Source organism: Octopus bimaculoides, chromosome 3 (assembly GCF_046866305.1).
Source record: "Octopus bimaculoides isolate indiv1 chromosome 3, ASM4686630v1, whole genome shotgun sequence".
Classification (NCBI taxonomy): Eukaryota; Metazoa; Mollusca; class Cephalopoda; order Octopoda; family Octopodidae; genus Octopus; species Octopus bimaculoides.
Window position 1 is genome coordinate 159,871,988 of NC_142930.1, and position 15,000 is coordinate 159,886,987.

A 15,000-nucleotide genomic window follows, 5' to 3' on the forward strand; every position below is an offset into this window, starting at 1 on the left:
CTCAATGATTTATTAAACCTTTTCCTCTTTCCTTTAAAATGCCTTGTTTCTGTGGGTTTTCTAGTTAGTTAAACATGATGCTAGTCGTAACGAAATGGTTCTGTCTCGTATTTTCCCTTTTATTTGGGTTGTCTTTGATACAAAGCCACCGTCTTTGATCAAAACTAGACCCAGGATGGGCGCCTGGTTTTTGATAGTGATCTCAACGATTGAACAGGGATAGTTAAATGCAGTAACGACTCTTGTATTTTACAGAAGCTCTGTGAAGAACATGAGTCACGATAACTGGGTATTTTTTTTAAACCAGAGAATTTTGTTGGCACTCCATCGCTTACGATGTCCAGGGTCCCAGTTGATCCGATCAACGGAACAGCCTGCTCGTGAAATTAACGTGCAAGTGACTGAGCACTCCACAGACACGTGTACCCTTAACGTAGTTCTCGGGGATATTCAGCGTGACACAGTGTGACAAGGCTGACCCTTTGAATTACAGGCACAACAGAAACCGGAAGTAAGAGTGAAAGAAAGTTGTGGTGAAAGAGTACAGCAGGGTTCGCCACCATCCCCTGCCGGAGCCTCGTGGAGCATTAGGTGTTTTCGCTCAATAAACACTCACAACGCCCGGTCTGGGAATCGAAACCGCGATCCTATGACCGCGAGTCTGCTGCCCTAACTAATGGGCCATTGCGCCTCCACAAACAAGAGAATACTGGATCAGATTTCGCCAACTGCTTCACTCCACCTTATCCCATTATTCATGGCCTTGAAGGCGGCGTGTTGGCAGAGTCGTTAGCATGCCTGGCGAAATGCTTAGAGGTCTGTCTTTACGTTCTGAGTTCAAATGCCACCGGCGCCGACTTTGCCTTTCATCCTTTCGGGAGTCGATGAATTAAGTACCAGTGAAATTCTAGAGTCGATGTAATCAATCCTCCCCCCGAAACATCAGGCCTTGTGCCTGTAATAGAAAGACTTATTCATCGCTTTGGGTTTTTCTTAGAAACAATTTATATTATTATAAAGGCGATAGAAATCCCGTCGTGGTCGCCTTTGCTTTTCATCCTTGCAAGGTCAATGAAATAAGTACCAGTTCAATACTGCTGGCGTGTCAAAAGTTGAAACCAATATCTGTTCCGTTGCTTTTATTATCTTTCATCGCCTTCATTTAATATATTAATTACAGTCGTTCCTGAGAGAGGTCTAAGATCTGAAGCTCTGGGTGAGATGAACAGTGGAATATATCGATTCCAGTACCCGAGTGGCACTTCATTTTAACAACCGCAGAGGGATGGAATGACGCAGTTGATCTGGGCAAGATTTGAATGCAGAACGCAAAAATCCAGCACACGCACACACACGCACGCGCGCGCACACACACACACACACGCACACACACACACACACGCACACAACACTCCACATGGACTTTCGTCCGACGCTCTGCCAACCTGCAACAGCGTTAAGAATGCATAAATAAATTAGTCGTGAATAAGGTAAATAAAGGTTTAATTGTTGTTATTAACTCCTATTGTGCTATATTTTTTCAGATGTTGCTTTAATTATGATGATGATGATGATGATGATGAGGATGAGGATGATGATGATGATGATGATGATGATGAAGACGATGATGATGAAAATTATGACGGTGAGCCTGATGAAAAGGAGGATGACGACGATGACGATGACGACGATGACGGTATTGAATGATGATGATTATGATGTGATGATGATTGTGATAATGATTGAGATGATGATGTTTTAGCTTCGCCAATCTCACCCACCTTTCTTAAAATTTGTTGGATTTGGGGGTGGTTCCGGCACATCTTAATCTGCCCTCAACTACCTTACAAAAGGCGGGCGGTGACATGGATCTTGTCGACAGACTCAGTAGATAGCTGGTTCCATCCCATACATGATAACAGCTATTCAACGTATACCCACAAATTAACAAAGTACGGATACTTGATGAGTGTGTACCGAACGGTTACGTTGCCCTGTTCACAGCTCGGACAGATTCTGTTGTTAGATGCTCCAACGTGATCATGCTGTAAAATTGATCACAAACAAGCAGGGAAATCTCCGCGATGTGGCACTGCCAGGCCGAAGGGTTTGGGAAATTTGGCGTGGCTGTGTGGGCAAGAATATTGCTTCCGAACCATATGGTCTCGCTTTCGGTCCTACTCTGCGGTACTTTTGGACACGTGTTCCAACTATAGCGCTGGAGCGCCCGAAGCCCCATGAGTGGATATGGTGGGCGGATACTGTGCAGAAGCCCTGCTATATGTATATATGCATGTATGTCATTTCTTTACTACCCCCAAGGGGCTACACACAGAGGGGACAAACAAGGACAGACAAACGGATTAAGTCTATTACATCGACCCCAGTGCGTAACTGGTACATATTTAATCGACCGCGAAAGGATGAAAGGCAAAGTCGACCTCGGCGGAATTTGAACTCAGAACGTAGCGGCAGACGAAATACCGCTAAGCATTTTGCCCGGCGTGCTAACGTTTCTGCCAGCTCGCCGCCATTTGTGTGTGTGTGTGTGTGTGTGTGTGTGTGTGTGTGTGTGTGTGTGTGTGTTGTGTTTGTCTCCCATCAAATGTAATCAGGCATTCGTTAATTTAATCTCCTCGTCCACTAGCGGTTCGGCAAAAGGGGACCGATAGAATAAGTACCAGATACAAAAATAAGAATTGGGGTCCCCCAGAACAGTTTATTCACACTGTCCTCGTTGACGCCTAGCTTTACATTAAAACACCATTTTCTCTTAGACCTTCCACAAACACTCCAGAAACTGCGAGGGTTGACGTTTTACCGATCGCATTGCTCAGCTGCCAGAGTGCAGTGCGCGCCTGGCAATATTCCAGCTGCTAAATATTATTATTATTATTATTATTATTACCATTATCATTATTATTATTATTAACAACAACAGCAATAACAATAATACTGTTAATGAATAAGTAAATAATTAAATGAAAATAATTTACTAATCGGAATGAGAACAGTGAATTTGCAGCTTCGTAGTATTTACAAAGGGAGGAGTTGTACAGTTAAACACACACACATATATAAATATATACATATATTCATACACACACACGAGCATAATTATGTGTGTGCGTGTGCACATGTGTGTGTGTAAGTGTGAGTGTGTGTATATATATATATATATATATATATATATATATGTATATATATATATATATGTATACTCACTCTTTCTCTCTTTTACTTGTTTCAGTCATTTTGACTGCGGCCATGCTGGAACACCGCCTTTAGTCGAGCAAACCGACCCCGGGATTTATTCTTTGTAAGCCTAGTACACTTATTCTATCGGTCTCTTTTGCCGAACCGCTATGTTACGGGGGACATAACATAAACACACCAGCATTGGTTGTCAAACACTGCTACGGGGACAAACACATATAAGCTTGCTTCCCAATCACATTGTACCGGGTTCACCTTACGCAAGTGTCTTCTTCTATAGTCTCGGGTTAACCAAAGCTTTGAGAGTGGACTTGGTTGAAAGAAACCGAAAAGAAGCCCGTCGTATACACACACACACACACACACACACACACACACACACACACACACACACACACACATATGTATGTGTCTTTGTGTCTGTATTTGTCTCCCTGCCATCACTTGACAACCGATATTGGAAACTTAGTGGTTCGGCAAAACAAACCGATGGAATAAATACTAGGCTTGCAAAGAATAAGCCCTGGGGTCGATTTCTTCGGCTAAACCCCTTTAAGGATGTGCTCCAGCATGGCCGCGGGCAAATTGTTAAAACGTAAAAGAATAAAGAATATATATATATATAAATCTATGTGTGTGTGTGTGTGTGTGTGTGTGTGTGTGTGTGTGTGAAGGCGCATGGCTCAGTGGTTAGAGTGTCGGGCTCACAATCATGAAGTATTGAGTTCGATTCTCGGACCAGTCTGCGTGCTGTGTCCTTGAGCAAGACACTTTATTTCACGTTGCTCCAGTTCACTCAGCTTCAGAAATGAGTTGCAACGTCACTGGTGCCGAAGCTGTATCAGCCCTTTACTTTCCTTTGGGCAGCATCGGTGGCAGGGAGAAGCGAGTCCGGTACGCATTATCATTGGCCATCCTCCCCGCCTTTTTTTAATGTTTAAATCATATACTGAAGACATAGGAATTTCTCGTGAAGCATTTGTATTCAAATAGGCGAAAATATGACAAGTTTTATATATAATTGTTACTAAGTATATGGAAATGACGCGTTTTCTGGCGTTCTTTTGCATTGAATCACATCTTGATGACTATTCATATTTCGATGTGTCTGCGAACATTTCCCCATATATATTGTAACACTGTTTTCCTTTTTCAATCGCCTGACTAATCGGAAACGTCTCAACACAGAATAACTTTTCAAGATAATTTAGCATGTACTACTACTACCACTCGTCCTCCTCCTCCCCGTCCTCCTCCTCCCCGTCCTCCTCCTCCCCGTCCTCCTCCTCCCCGTCCTCCTCCTCCCCGTCCTCCTCCTCCCCGTCCTCCTCCTCCCCGTCCTCCTCCTCCCCGTCCTCCTCCTCCTCGTCCTCCTCGTCCTCCTCGTCCTCCTCGTCCTCTTCGTCCTCCTCGTCCTCGTCCTCCTCCTCCTCGTCCTCCTCCTCGTCCTCCTCCTCGTCCTCCTCCTCGTCCTCCTCCTCGTCCTCCTCCTCGTCCTCCTCCTCGTCCTCCTCCTCGTCCTCCTCCTCGTCCTCCTCCTCCTCGGCCCCCTCCTCCTCGTCCTCGTCCTCCTCGTCCTCCTCCTCGTCCTCGTCCTCCTCGTCCTCCTCCTCGTCCTCCTCCTCGTCCTCCTCCTCGTCCTCCTCCTCGTCCTCCTCCTCGTCCTCCTCGTCCTCCTCCTCGTCCTCCTCCTCGTCCTCCTCCTCGTCCTCCTCCTCCTCGTCCCCCTCCTCCTCGTCCTCGTCCTCCTCGTCCTCCTCGTCCTCCTCGTCCTCCTCCTCGTCCTCCTCCTCCTCGTCCTCCTCCTCCTCCTCCTCCTCCTCCTCCTCCTCCTCCTCCTCCTCCTCCTCCTAAAAATGTTATATATTTTATTTGACATCATAATTTATGAACTTCGAGAGAAGTTGAAATAATTCTTTATTGGAACGTTGGATCTCGAAGCAGATCAGATGTTAATAATATTGTGTAAACATTGTGTTAAAAGCCCTTTGGATTGAAAAAGTCAAAGGTTGCCCGTGGGACTCGAATCCACATCTTCAGGCGTTTTAGCATTGAAGTTTATAAATTATTACGATGCAAAAGACACACAATTTTCTCTGGAAAGTACAAAGCCTCAAAATGGAGAGAGAAATTCGAAGGATTGCTTTGGTTCAATGATAGAACGTCTGTCGTGTTTACAGGAGATAGTTTGAAGGCTGTCCTACGAGTAACCTTCGTTTTGTTCTATCCAAAGGGCTTTTAACAAATTATTTACTGAATATATAAGGCGACAAGCTGGTAGAACCGTTACCGCACTGGACAAAAATATGCTTAGCGGTATTTCGTCCAGCTTTACGTTCTGAGTTCAAATGCCGCCAGGGTCGACCTTGTTTTTCATGTTTCCGGGTCGATAAAATTAGCTCCATTTGACCATTGGGATCGATGTAATCGATTTATCTCCTTCGTTACAACTACTGGCTTTCTGTCAAAAATTCGAAATCATTATTTATAGCTTATCTCCTTCGAGATCCAACATTCTAAGAAAGAAATATATTTCATTATATTAATGTGTATATGTGTGTATATGTGTGTGTGTGTGTGTGTGTGTGTGTGTGTGTGTGTGTGTTAGACAGTAATCTGGTAGAATCGTTAGCGCGTTGGGCAAAATGCTTAACGGCATTTCTTCCAGTTCTTTACATTCTGAGTTCAAATTCCGCCGAGGTTAACTTTGCCTTTCATCCTTTCGGGGTCCATAGATAAAACATCAGCCAAGTACTGGGGATCGATGTAATCGACTTGTCCTTTCCTATCAAGATTGCTGGCCTTGCGCCAAAATCTTAAAGGATTATATTTATGCGCGTATATTTATTATATGTGTATGAGTAAAACTTATTTCTAAAGAGATTCGAATAGAAAAGGCGAAACTTATGTAAGTAGCTTCAGTAGTTCTTAAACATTTCTCCAGCTTATTTTGATTCGAACGCTTGACTTTATTTCCTTTGTGATTGCGGGCCGTGTGATTAAGAAGCTCGCTTTGCGACCACGTGGTTCTGAGTTCAGCTCCATTGCGTGACACCTTGGGTGTCTTCTACTGTAGGCCGACTAATGCGTTGTGAGTGAATTTGGTAGACGGAAACCGTGTGTAAGCCTGTCGCGCGCACGTATATATATATATATATATATATATATATATATATATATATTCTCTTTTTACTCTTTTACTTGTTTCAGTCATTTGACTGTGGCCATGCTGCAGCACCGCCTTCAGTCGAGCAAATCGATCCCAGGACTTATTCTTTGTCAGCCTAGTACTCATTCTATCGGGGGACCGTAAACACATCAGCATCAGTTGTCAAGCGATGTTGGGGGGGACAAACACAGACACACAAATACACACACACACACACACACACACACACACACACACACACACACACACACATATATATATATATATGACTGAACACTATTCAATTTTTTTTCTCCGTGTTTTTCTCCTTGTCTCCGTATTCTTTCTGTTGAAGAGCGTAGCTCGAAACGTCAAAGACTTTCCGTATTCCCGAGCGTCATACTAATATATACTTTTGTTATTTACACCACCTGTCCTCGTCTGTTGTTATTATTTGTATATTCTCCCATATATATATATATATACATATATACAACGGGCTTCTTTCATTTTCCGTCTACCAAATCTAGTCACAAGGCTTTGGTCGGCCCGAGGCTATAGTAGAAGACACTTGCCCAAGGCGCCACACAGTGGGAATGAACCTAGAACCATGTGGTTGGTAAGCAAGCTACTTACCACACAGCCACTCCTGCGCCAATATATATATATATATATATATATATATATATATATATATATATATATATGTATGTATATATATATATATATATATATATATATATATATATATATATATATATATATATATATATATATATATATATATATATGTTGTTGTACTTGGGGATGGTCATATTGCCAGTTTAGCCAATAAAAACACACGCACTGTATATTTGGTGTTAATTTGCTTCAGCTTTATATTACATTAATCTTAATCTTATTTCGGCCAGAGTTCTTTCGTCACACTTCTGTGACCTCATCAGTGGTCCTATATATATATATATATATATGTTTGTTTGTGTGTGTGTATTTATGTACACGCAAACACATATACATATGCACATATATATGTGTCTTTGTGTTTGCGTCTGTCCTTCCCACAACCCCTTAACAACCGGTGTTGATTTGCTTACGTTCCTATAACTGAGCAGGTCGGCGAAAGAGTCCGATAGATTTCAGTACCATACTAGGAAAAAAAAAACAAAACTGGGAGTGATTTGCTCGGTTTATTCCTTCAAGGTAATGCCCCAGCGTGGCTAAAGTCCAATGATGAAACAAGTAAAATATTAAAGATAAATCAATTATTAGGAAACGGACAAGTGAACCAACAATGCCATCGGTTAGATAGCGTTAGTTATTAAGCCGTACCCTCATTAACTTAAAGATACATTTGATAGCTATCGCCTCATATACAAAAGTCTGGCATGGTGCACGGTTACGGCAATCAAGTCTCGACGGGGACAAATCTGAGGTTAAAAAACAAGGCAAACTACGAACAAGAATAAATTTGGTCACAAAACTTGCTAAAATAACAACCAAATTTACCTCACATCACACTCTATTGTCTTTAAAGAAGTAGGATGTAGTGGATACTTAAAAAAAAACAAAATGGTGACGCAGTTATTTCTGGATCGACTTTGGTTATAAGTCTGGTCGTTCAGAGTTGACGTGGGTCTATACAAAAACAGCAGCAGCAACATCATCATCACCACTACCACCTCTACCAACAACACGAAGAATAATCTCCATCTCAACCACCATCACAACAACAGCAACAAAACCAGCATTAACGTGGTTGTATTGGTATGACCTTATCATCAAGGTAATCTTGGTTTAATTACCCTCGTTTCGTTGACATTAACAAAACAGGCAGTTTTCTTTTAATTGTAAATATCCTGTAGCTGATTGGACAACTCAAAGATTTCATTTCCTATATTACTTTGCTCCCTCTCTTTTTCTTTCCCACGCAATAACGACGCCATTGAAAAAAATCCATTCACTTACCCATATTCTACTTTATGGAGCTTGAACCTCTCTATATCTCTTGTATTGGTACTACAAAATCTTCTGCTTCTTTCTACCAACCAACCATAGCAATCTTAACATATGGGCATACTAGACACTTCTCCGGCAACCCCACGATTTTGGGGACCCAATGAAAATCTATGTATGCTATAGTTGTGTTTATAGAGGCTCAAGGACATTGCTTTGTCCAGGTGCTTATAGTTACCAACCCTAGACAATTCTGATTCTACTGTGGTGTACTGATGATGTGGAGGCGCAATGGCCCAGTGGTTAGAGCAGCGGACTCGCGGTCATAGGATCGCGGTTTCGATTCCCAGACCGGGCGTTGTGAGTGTTCATTGAGCGAAAACACCTAAAGCTCCACGAGGCTCCGGCAGGGGATGGTGGTGAACCCTGCTGTATTCTTTCACCATAACTTTCTCTCACTCTTACTTCCTGTTTCTGTTGTGCCTGTAATTCAAAGGGTCAGCCTTGTCACACTGTGTCACGCTGAATATACCCGAGAACTACGTTAAGAGTACACGTGTCTGTGGAGTGCTCAGCCACTTGCACGTTAATTTCACGAGCAGGCTGTTCCGTTGATCGGATCAAGTGGAACCCTCGTCGTCGTAAGCTATATACTGTACGTAAGCGTTGCACTTTCAACAAAGACGGTAAATCTTTGTTTATCCAATCTGGTCGTAAGATTTGTTTTGAAATCTTCTAATAATACATAATATATACTCAGAAACACAGATTAAGTCAGTCTGGTGTAGTTGTATTATGTACAGCAAAAGCCCATATTTATTCCAAAAGATTAGGTGCTGGACCGTAGGCCAACCACCGTGCTGGTAGGCCAACCACCGTGCTGGTAGGCCAACCACCGTGCTGGTAGGCCAACCACCGTGCTGGTAGGCCAACTACCATACACTACAACAACAATATTTACATAATGTCTGTCTTTCATGAAGACTCAAACTGGACGGAACTGAATCTGTAAGAAAATGATATCCTACCTGCACACGGGATTCACTAAGGCCAATTCTGATTGCAAGTTCCTCTCGAGCAAATACATCTGGGTATGGTGCTCTTTGGAACGCTTTCTCCATTTGTTCCAGTTGAAAGGGCGTAAAAGTTGTTCTGAAATACATAAGTGAATATATAAGAGTAATAAAGTGAATAAATATGATATTAAATATAGATGTCAAATACAGAATGGCGAGCTGGCAGAATTGTTAGCATTTCCGACGAAAAGTTTAGCGGTATTTCGTTCGTCTTTACGCTCTTAGTTCAAATTCCACAGAGGTCCACTTAGCCTTTCGGAGTCCATGAAGTAAATACCAGCTGATCTTCTAAAATTGCTGGACTTGTGCAAACATTTAGAACCAATATATGTCAAATATTGTCTTACGTTCGCACAAGTCCACGTATTTATTTAAGGGGAAAATTCAGGCCCGAATTAACCATTTTTTTATTGCGCCCTTTTAAAGCCTAGCCAGGCTCATGGGCCCGGTTTCCCAGTTTCAATGGCGTATGTTTTCCCCAGCTGGACAGGACGCCAGTCCATCGCAGCGTTACTCATTTTTGCCAGCTGAGTGGACTGGGACAACGTGAAATGGAGTGTTTTGCTCAAGAACACAACGCGTCGCCCGGTCCAGGAATCGAAACCACATTCTCACGATCATGATGCTGACACCCTAACCACTAAGCCACGCGCCTCCACGAATTAACCATTATATAATATAAACAGGTGCATTGCGCATTAAGGAAAAGGGACTCCACAAAGGATTTCATTGATGAATTTACCATGGTAAAAATGGTAAATTATGATAATGTTAAAAAATGAATAAAAATGCGAGTAAAGATTGTTTGTGACTAGAGATTGAGGATGACTAGAAATTGATGTGACCAGTGATTCTTGTGTGACAAGATGCAATATTATTAGCGTGACCATAGGTTGCAGTAAATCCAGTGTGATTAGATATTCTTTTCTACTCAAGGCACAAGGCCCGAGATTTTGGGGGAGGGGGCCAGTCGATTAGATCCACTCCAGTACGCAAGGATGAAAGGCAAAGTCGACCTCGGCGGAATTTGAGCTCAGAACACAAAGACAGACAAAATACCGCGAAGTATTTCGCCCAGCGTGCTAACGTTTCTTATTTCTTTATTGCCTACAAGGGGCTAAACATAGAGGGGACAAACAAGGACAGACAAACGGATTAAGTCGATTATAGCGACCCCAGTGCATAATTGGTACTTATTTAATCGACCCCGAAAGGATGAAAGGCAAAGTCGACCTCGGCGGAATTTGAACTCCAAACGTAACGGCAGACAAAATACCGCTAAGCATTTCGCCCGGTGTGCTAACGGTTCTGCCAGCTCGCCGCCTTAGTGTGATTAGATATTGTGTGACTATTGTGACGAGAGACTATGGTGTGACGAGAGACAATAGTGAGGCTAGAGATTATTGTGTAACAACGAGAGATTGTAATGCAAGGGGCTAGAGATTGTTATGTCTCTAGAAACCGCTGTGCGACAAGAAATTGTTGTGTGACTAGAGAATGGTGTGTAACTTGGAGTTGTGACATTAGAGGTTGTACTGTAACTAGAAAGTTTAGTGATAAGTTGTGTGAATAGAGAATGTAGTGTGTATGTGTGACTAGAGGTTGTAGTGGGACTAGAGAGTATTATATGACTAGAAGCTATAATGACACTAGGGTTTGTATCAGGACTAAAGGTTTTAATCTAACTAGAAGTTGGTGTGACAAGGGTTGTAGAGTAACCAGAAACTGTTGTGTGACTAGAGGCTCTGGAGTGGTCAGAGATTGTAGAGTGATTAGAAGTTAGTGTAATATTGCTGGTTCATATCTCCGAAGTCGCAAAAAAAAAAAAAAAAAAGAAATAACAAGAAAAATAAAGAAATGAATTATTGAGAAAGATTTAAGAAAGATTTAATATCCTCCCTGAAAAGTTTTAAAATGCAAAGAAAACTCATTAAAAGAAAAATGCAAAAGGAAAAAGAACAAAACAAACATTAATAAAGGATATTCAGAATGAAAATCTGTTCGTGTTATTTTAATTAAAAACAGGTTTATATATATATGTGTGTGTGTGTATGTATGTATGTATGTATGTATATATATATATATATATGTGTGTGTGTGTGTGTGTGTGTGTGTGTGTGTATGTTTGTATATATATATATATATGCGTGTGTGTGTCTGTGTGTGTGTGTACGCGCGCAAATACCACACACGTACATCTGTGTCTCTCTATATGCTCATTCACAAAGAACTTTAAAATAAAAGCCTCAAAGTAAACGACAACAGCATGATTCTTACAGATTCTTCGCAGGAAATATTTGAATCTTTCAATTAAAAGATTAAATGTGACCGTTGATATCTTTCACTTGCAATATGGCCTTCATATTCCTTTTCTATTCTAGGCACAAGGCCAGAAATTTTTGGGGAGAGGGCCAACTGGTACTTAATTAATCGACCTCGAAAGGATGAAAGGCAAAATCGATCTCGGCAGAATTTGAGCTCAGAACATAAAGACAGACGAAATACCGCTAAGCATTTCGCCCAGCGTGCTAACGTTTCTTAATTCTTTATTGCCCACAAGGGGCTAAACATAGAGGGGACAAAAAAGGACAGACAAACGGATTAAGTCGATTACAACAATCCCAGTGCGTAACTGGTACTTAATTAATCGACCTCGAAAGGATGAAAGGCAAAGTCAACCTCGGCGGGATTTGAACTCAGAACGTAACGGCAGACGAAATACCGCTAAGCACTTCGTCTGGCATGCTAAGGTTTCTTATTTCTTTATTGCCCACAAGGGGCTAAACATAGAGGGAACAAACAAGGACAGACAAAGGGATTAAGTCGATTACATTGACCCCAGTGCGTAACTGGTACTTATTTCATCGACCCCGAAAGGATGAAAAGCAAAGTGGACCTCGGCAGAATTTGAACTCAGAACGTAACGGCAGGCGTTACTGAAATAAAGTTATAATGAAAGGAAAGCATAAATGATAATAATGATAATAATAATTTCTTTTATTAGCCACAGGGGCATGGATGAGGGGTCCATCACAAGGACAGACAACGATTTGTGTAGGGATTTACATAAAGGATGAGGAGAAAAAACAGGGAAAGCCGATAAAATACGATAAAAGTATGGATAATATCGAATGGCTCAGTGGTTAGAGCGTCGAGCTTACGATCGTGAGGTTGTGAGTTCGAATCCTGGACCGGGCTGCGTGTTGTGATCTTGATCAAGACACTTTATTTCACGTTGCTCCAGTTTACTCAGGTTTAGAAATGAGTTGCGATGTTACAGGTGCCATGCTGTATCGGCCCCTTTGCCTTTCCCTTGGATAACACTGGTGGCGTGGAGAGGGGAGACCGGTATGCATGGGCGACTACTGGTCTTTCATAAACAACCTTGCCCGGACCTGTGCCTGGGAGGGTAACTTTCTAGGTGCAATCCCATGGTCGGTCAGTCATGACCGAAGGGGGTCTCAGCATATGTAATTTTATTTTATGTGTGAGTTCGTTACACACATTTCGTGAACTATCTTTCTTTTCTCTTCTTACTCCATACTCGATAGCGTCCTTACACACGACACACCTTTCTTCTCGCGCTAGCTTTTCTTTTACTTTTCTCTCCCTCCTCTCTATGCTTAATGTATACTTCCCCTTTCTTTCGTCTGTAACAGATGACCTGTATATGTATACACAAAGAGATTTTGTGCGCGCGCATGTGTGCCTACATATGTGTATATGTGTATATATTTATGTCTTACCTATATATGTCTATATCACAAAAAATGTTACTCAGAGTTTCACGTTCCCGTTCGTCGGACAGTTTTGTTAGAATGGAACAGAAATGACGATTTAATCAAAGATATAAAACTTTTCTCCGTGTTTTTCTCCGTATTCCTTCTGTTGAAGAGCGTAGCTCGAAACGTTAAAGACTTTCCGTATTCCCGAGCGTCAAACTAATACATCCTTTTGTTGTTTACACCACCTGTCCTCGTCTGTTGTTGTTTTTTTTCGTACATTCTCCCATATATATGTCTATATATGTATATAAGTATGTACATGCATCTTGTAGGTGGTGTAGTATGTGTATATGCTGCTGAAAAAAAAAATTATGTAATACAGCGTAAAAATTTTTAATTTTAATTTTAATGTATTAATTGATTTATATTTTGTATATAATTGTTTACCATTTTATTTAGAATCTGTGCTTTGATTTAAGGTTTTTTCGATTTTATAACAAGAGGAATTTATACTGAATTTATTTTGTTCATTGCATGCTTAAGACCGTTAATTGAAAGGACCAATGAAAGAAAGCCATTTTCAAAGCTGTATCCTTTAAACTAGTTTTATATTTTTGATTAGATCGTCATTTCTGTTCCATTCTAACAAAACTGTTCGACGAACGGGAACGTGAAACTCTGAGTAACATTTTTTTGTGATATTTCTGCTGCTTCGAAACGCTTAGTTTAGAATAGGGGCAGCTGATGAAGGAAATGTACTCTATGTGGCCTGTTTGTTTTCCTGTGTGTTCCTACCGTTGTCCGAAAAAAAGTTTTTGTTCTCTTTTTTCATTTTGTCCACGTTTTTTTGTGACGTCCTGTACCCAGATATGCATCTATATATACATGTAGATGTAGGTATGTACATACATGTACGTATATATGCATATACTCACATACTATTTGCATTATTATTATTATTATTATATATATATATATGTATATATATATATCTACAAACATTAATATATGAACAGTTACATTAAACACTATTGTACATTTCTACTAATTTTCATTCCAACACGAAAATGAACCAACGGAATTGTCAGCACGGATTGGTAGAATCATATCAAGTAATATCTAAAATCCTACATCGTTTTAACTTACATTTCGGTTTCTCGCCTGCTTGTTATAAACAAAGCACCTTGTTTTCAAATTAGAAAAAATAAATAATAATATTTATTACTTAAAAATCTGTGAACTAACTGAAGAAGTGACGTAATTATTTGCCGACTCTGCGTTATTATTAATTATGTTTCTAAGGCGACGAGTAGGCAGAATCGTTAGCACACCGGGCGAAATGCTTAGTGGTATTTCGTCTGCCGCTACGTTCTGAGTTCAAATTCTGCCGAGCTCGACTTTGCCTTTCATCCTTTCGGGGTCGTTTAAATAAGTACCAGTTACGCACTGGGGTCGTTATAATCGACTTAATCCGTTTGTCTGTCCTTGTTTGTCCCCTCTATGTTTAGCCCTTTGTGGGCAATAAAGAAATAAGAAACGTTAGCACGCCGGTTAAAATGTTTAGCGGTATTTCGCCTGCTGTTAAGTTCTGAGTTCAAATCTCCCCGACGTCAACTTTGCATTTCATCCTTTCGGGGTCGATAAATAAAGTAGCAGTGAAACACTGGAGTGGATCTAATTGATTGGCCCCCTTCCCCCAAAATTTCAAGCTTTGTGCTTAGAGCAGGAAAGATTATTAGATGTGTTTTTAAGCTTGTAGAATCGTTAGTACGGCGGCTAAAGTCCATAGTAGCATTTCATCTGTCTTCATGTTCTGAGTTCAAATTCCACCGAGGTTGACCTTGCCTCTCTTCCTTTTGGGTTCGATGGAAAAAAGAAATAG

The 15,000-nt window shown here is 41.1% G+C and overlaps 1 protein-coding gene across 1 annotated transcript in view; it reads right to left on the minus strand.

The window, feature by feature from the left end:
- Positions 1-15,000, minus strand: part of LOC106881757 (uncharacterized) — a 73,865-nt gene that overhangs the window by 11,851 nt on the left and 47,014 nt on the right. Inside the window, exon 3 of the mRNA XM_052966008.2 lies at positions 9,346-9,469. Coding sequence (XP_052821968.1) covers positions 9,346-9,469 — 124 coding nt within the window. The remainder of the gene's footprint in view (positions 1-9,345; positions 9,470-15,000) is intronic.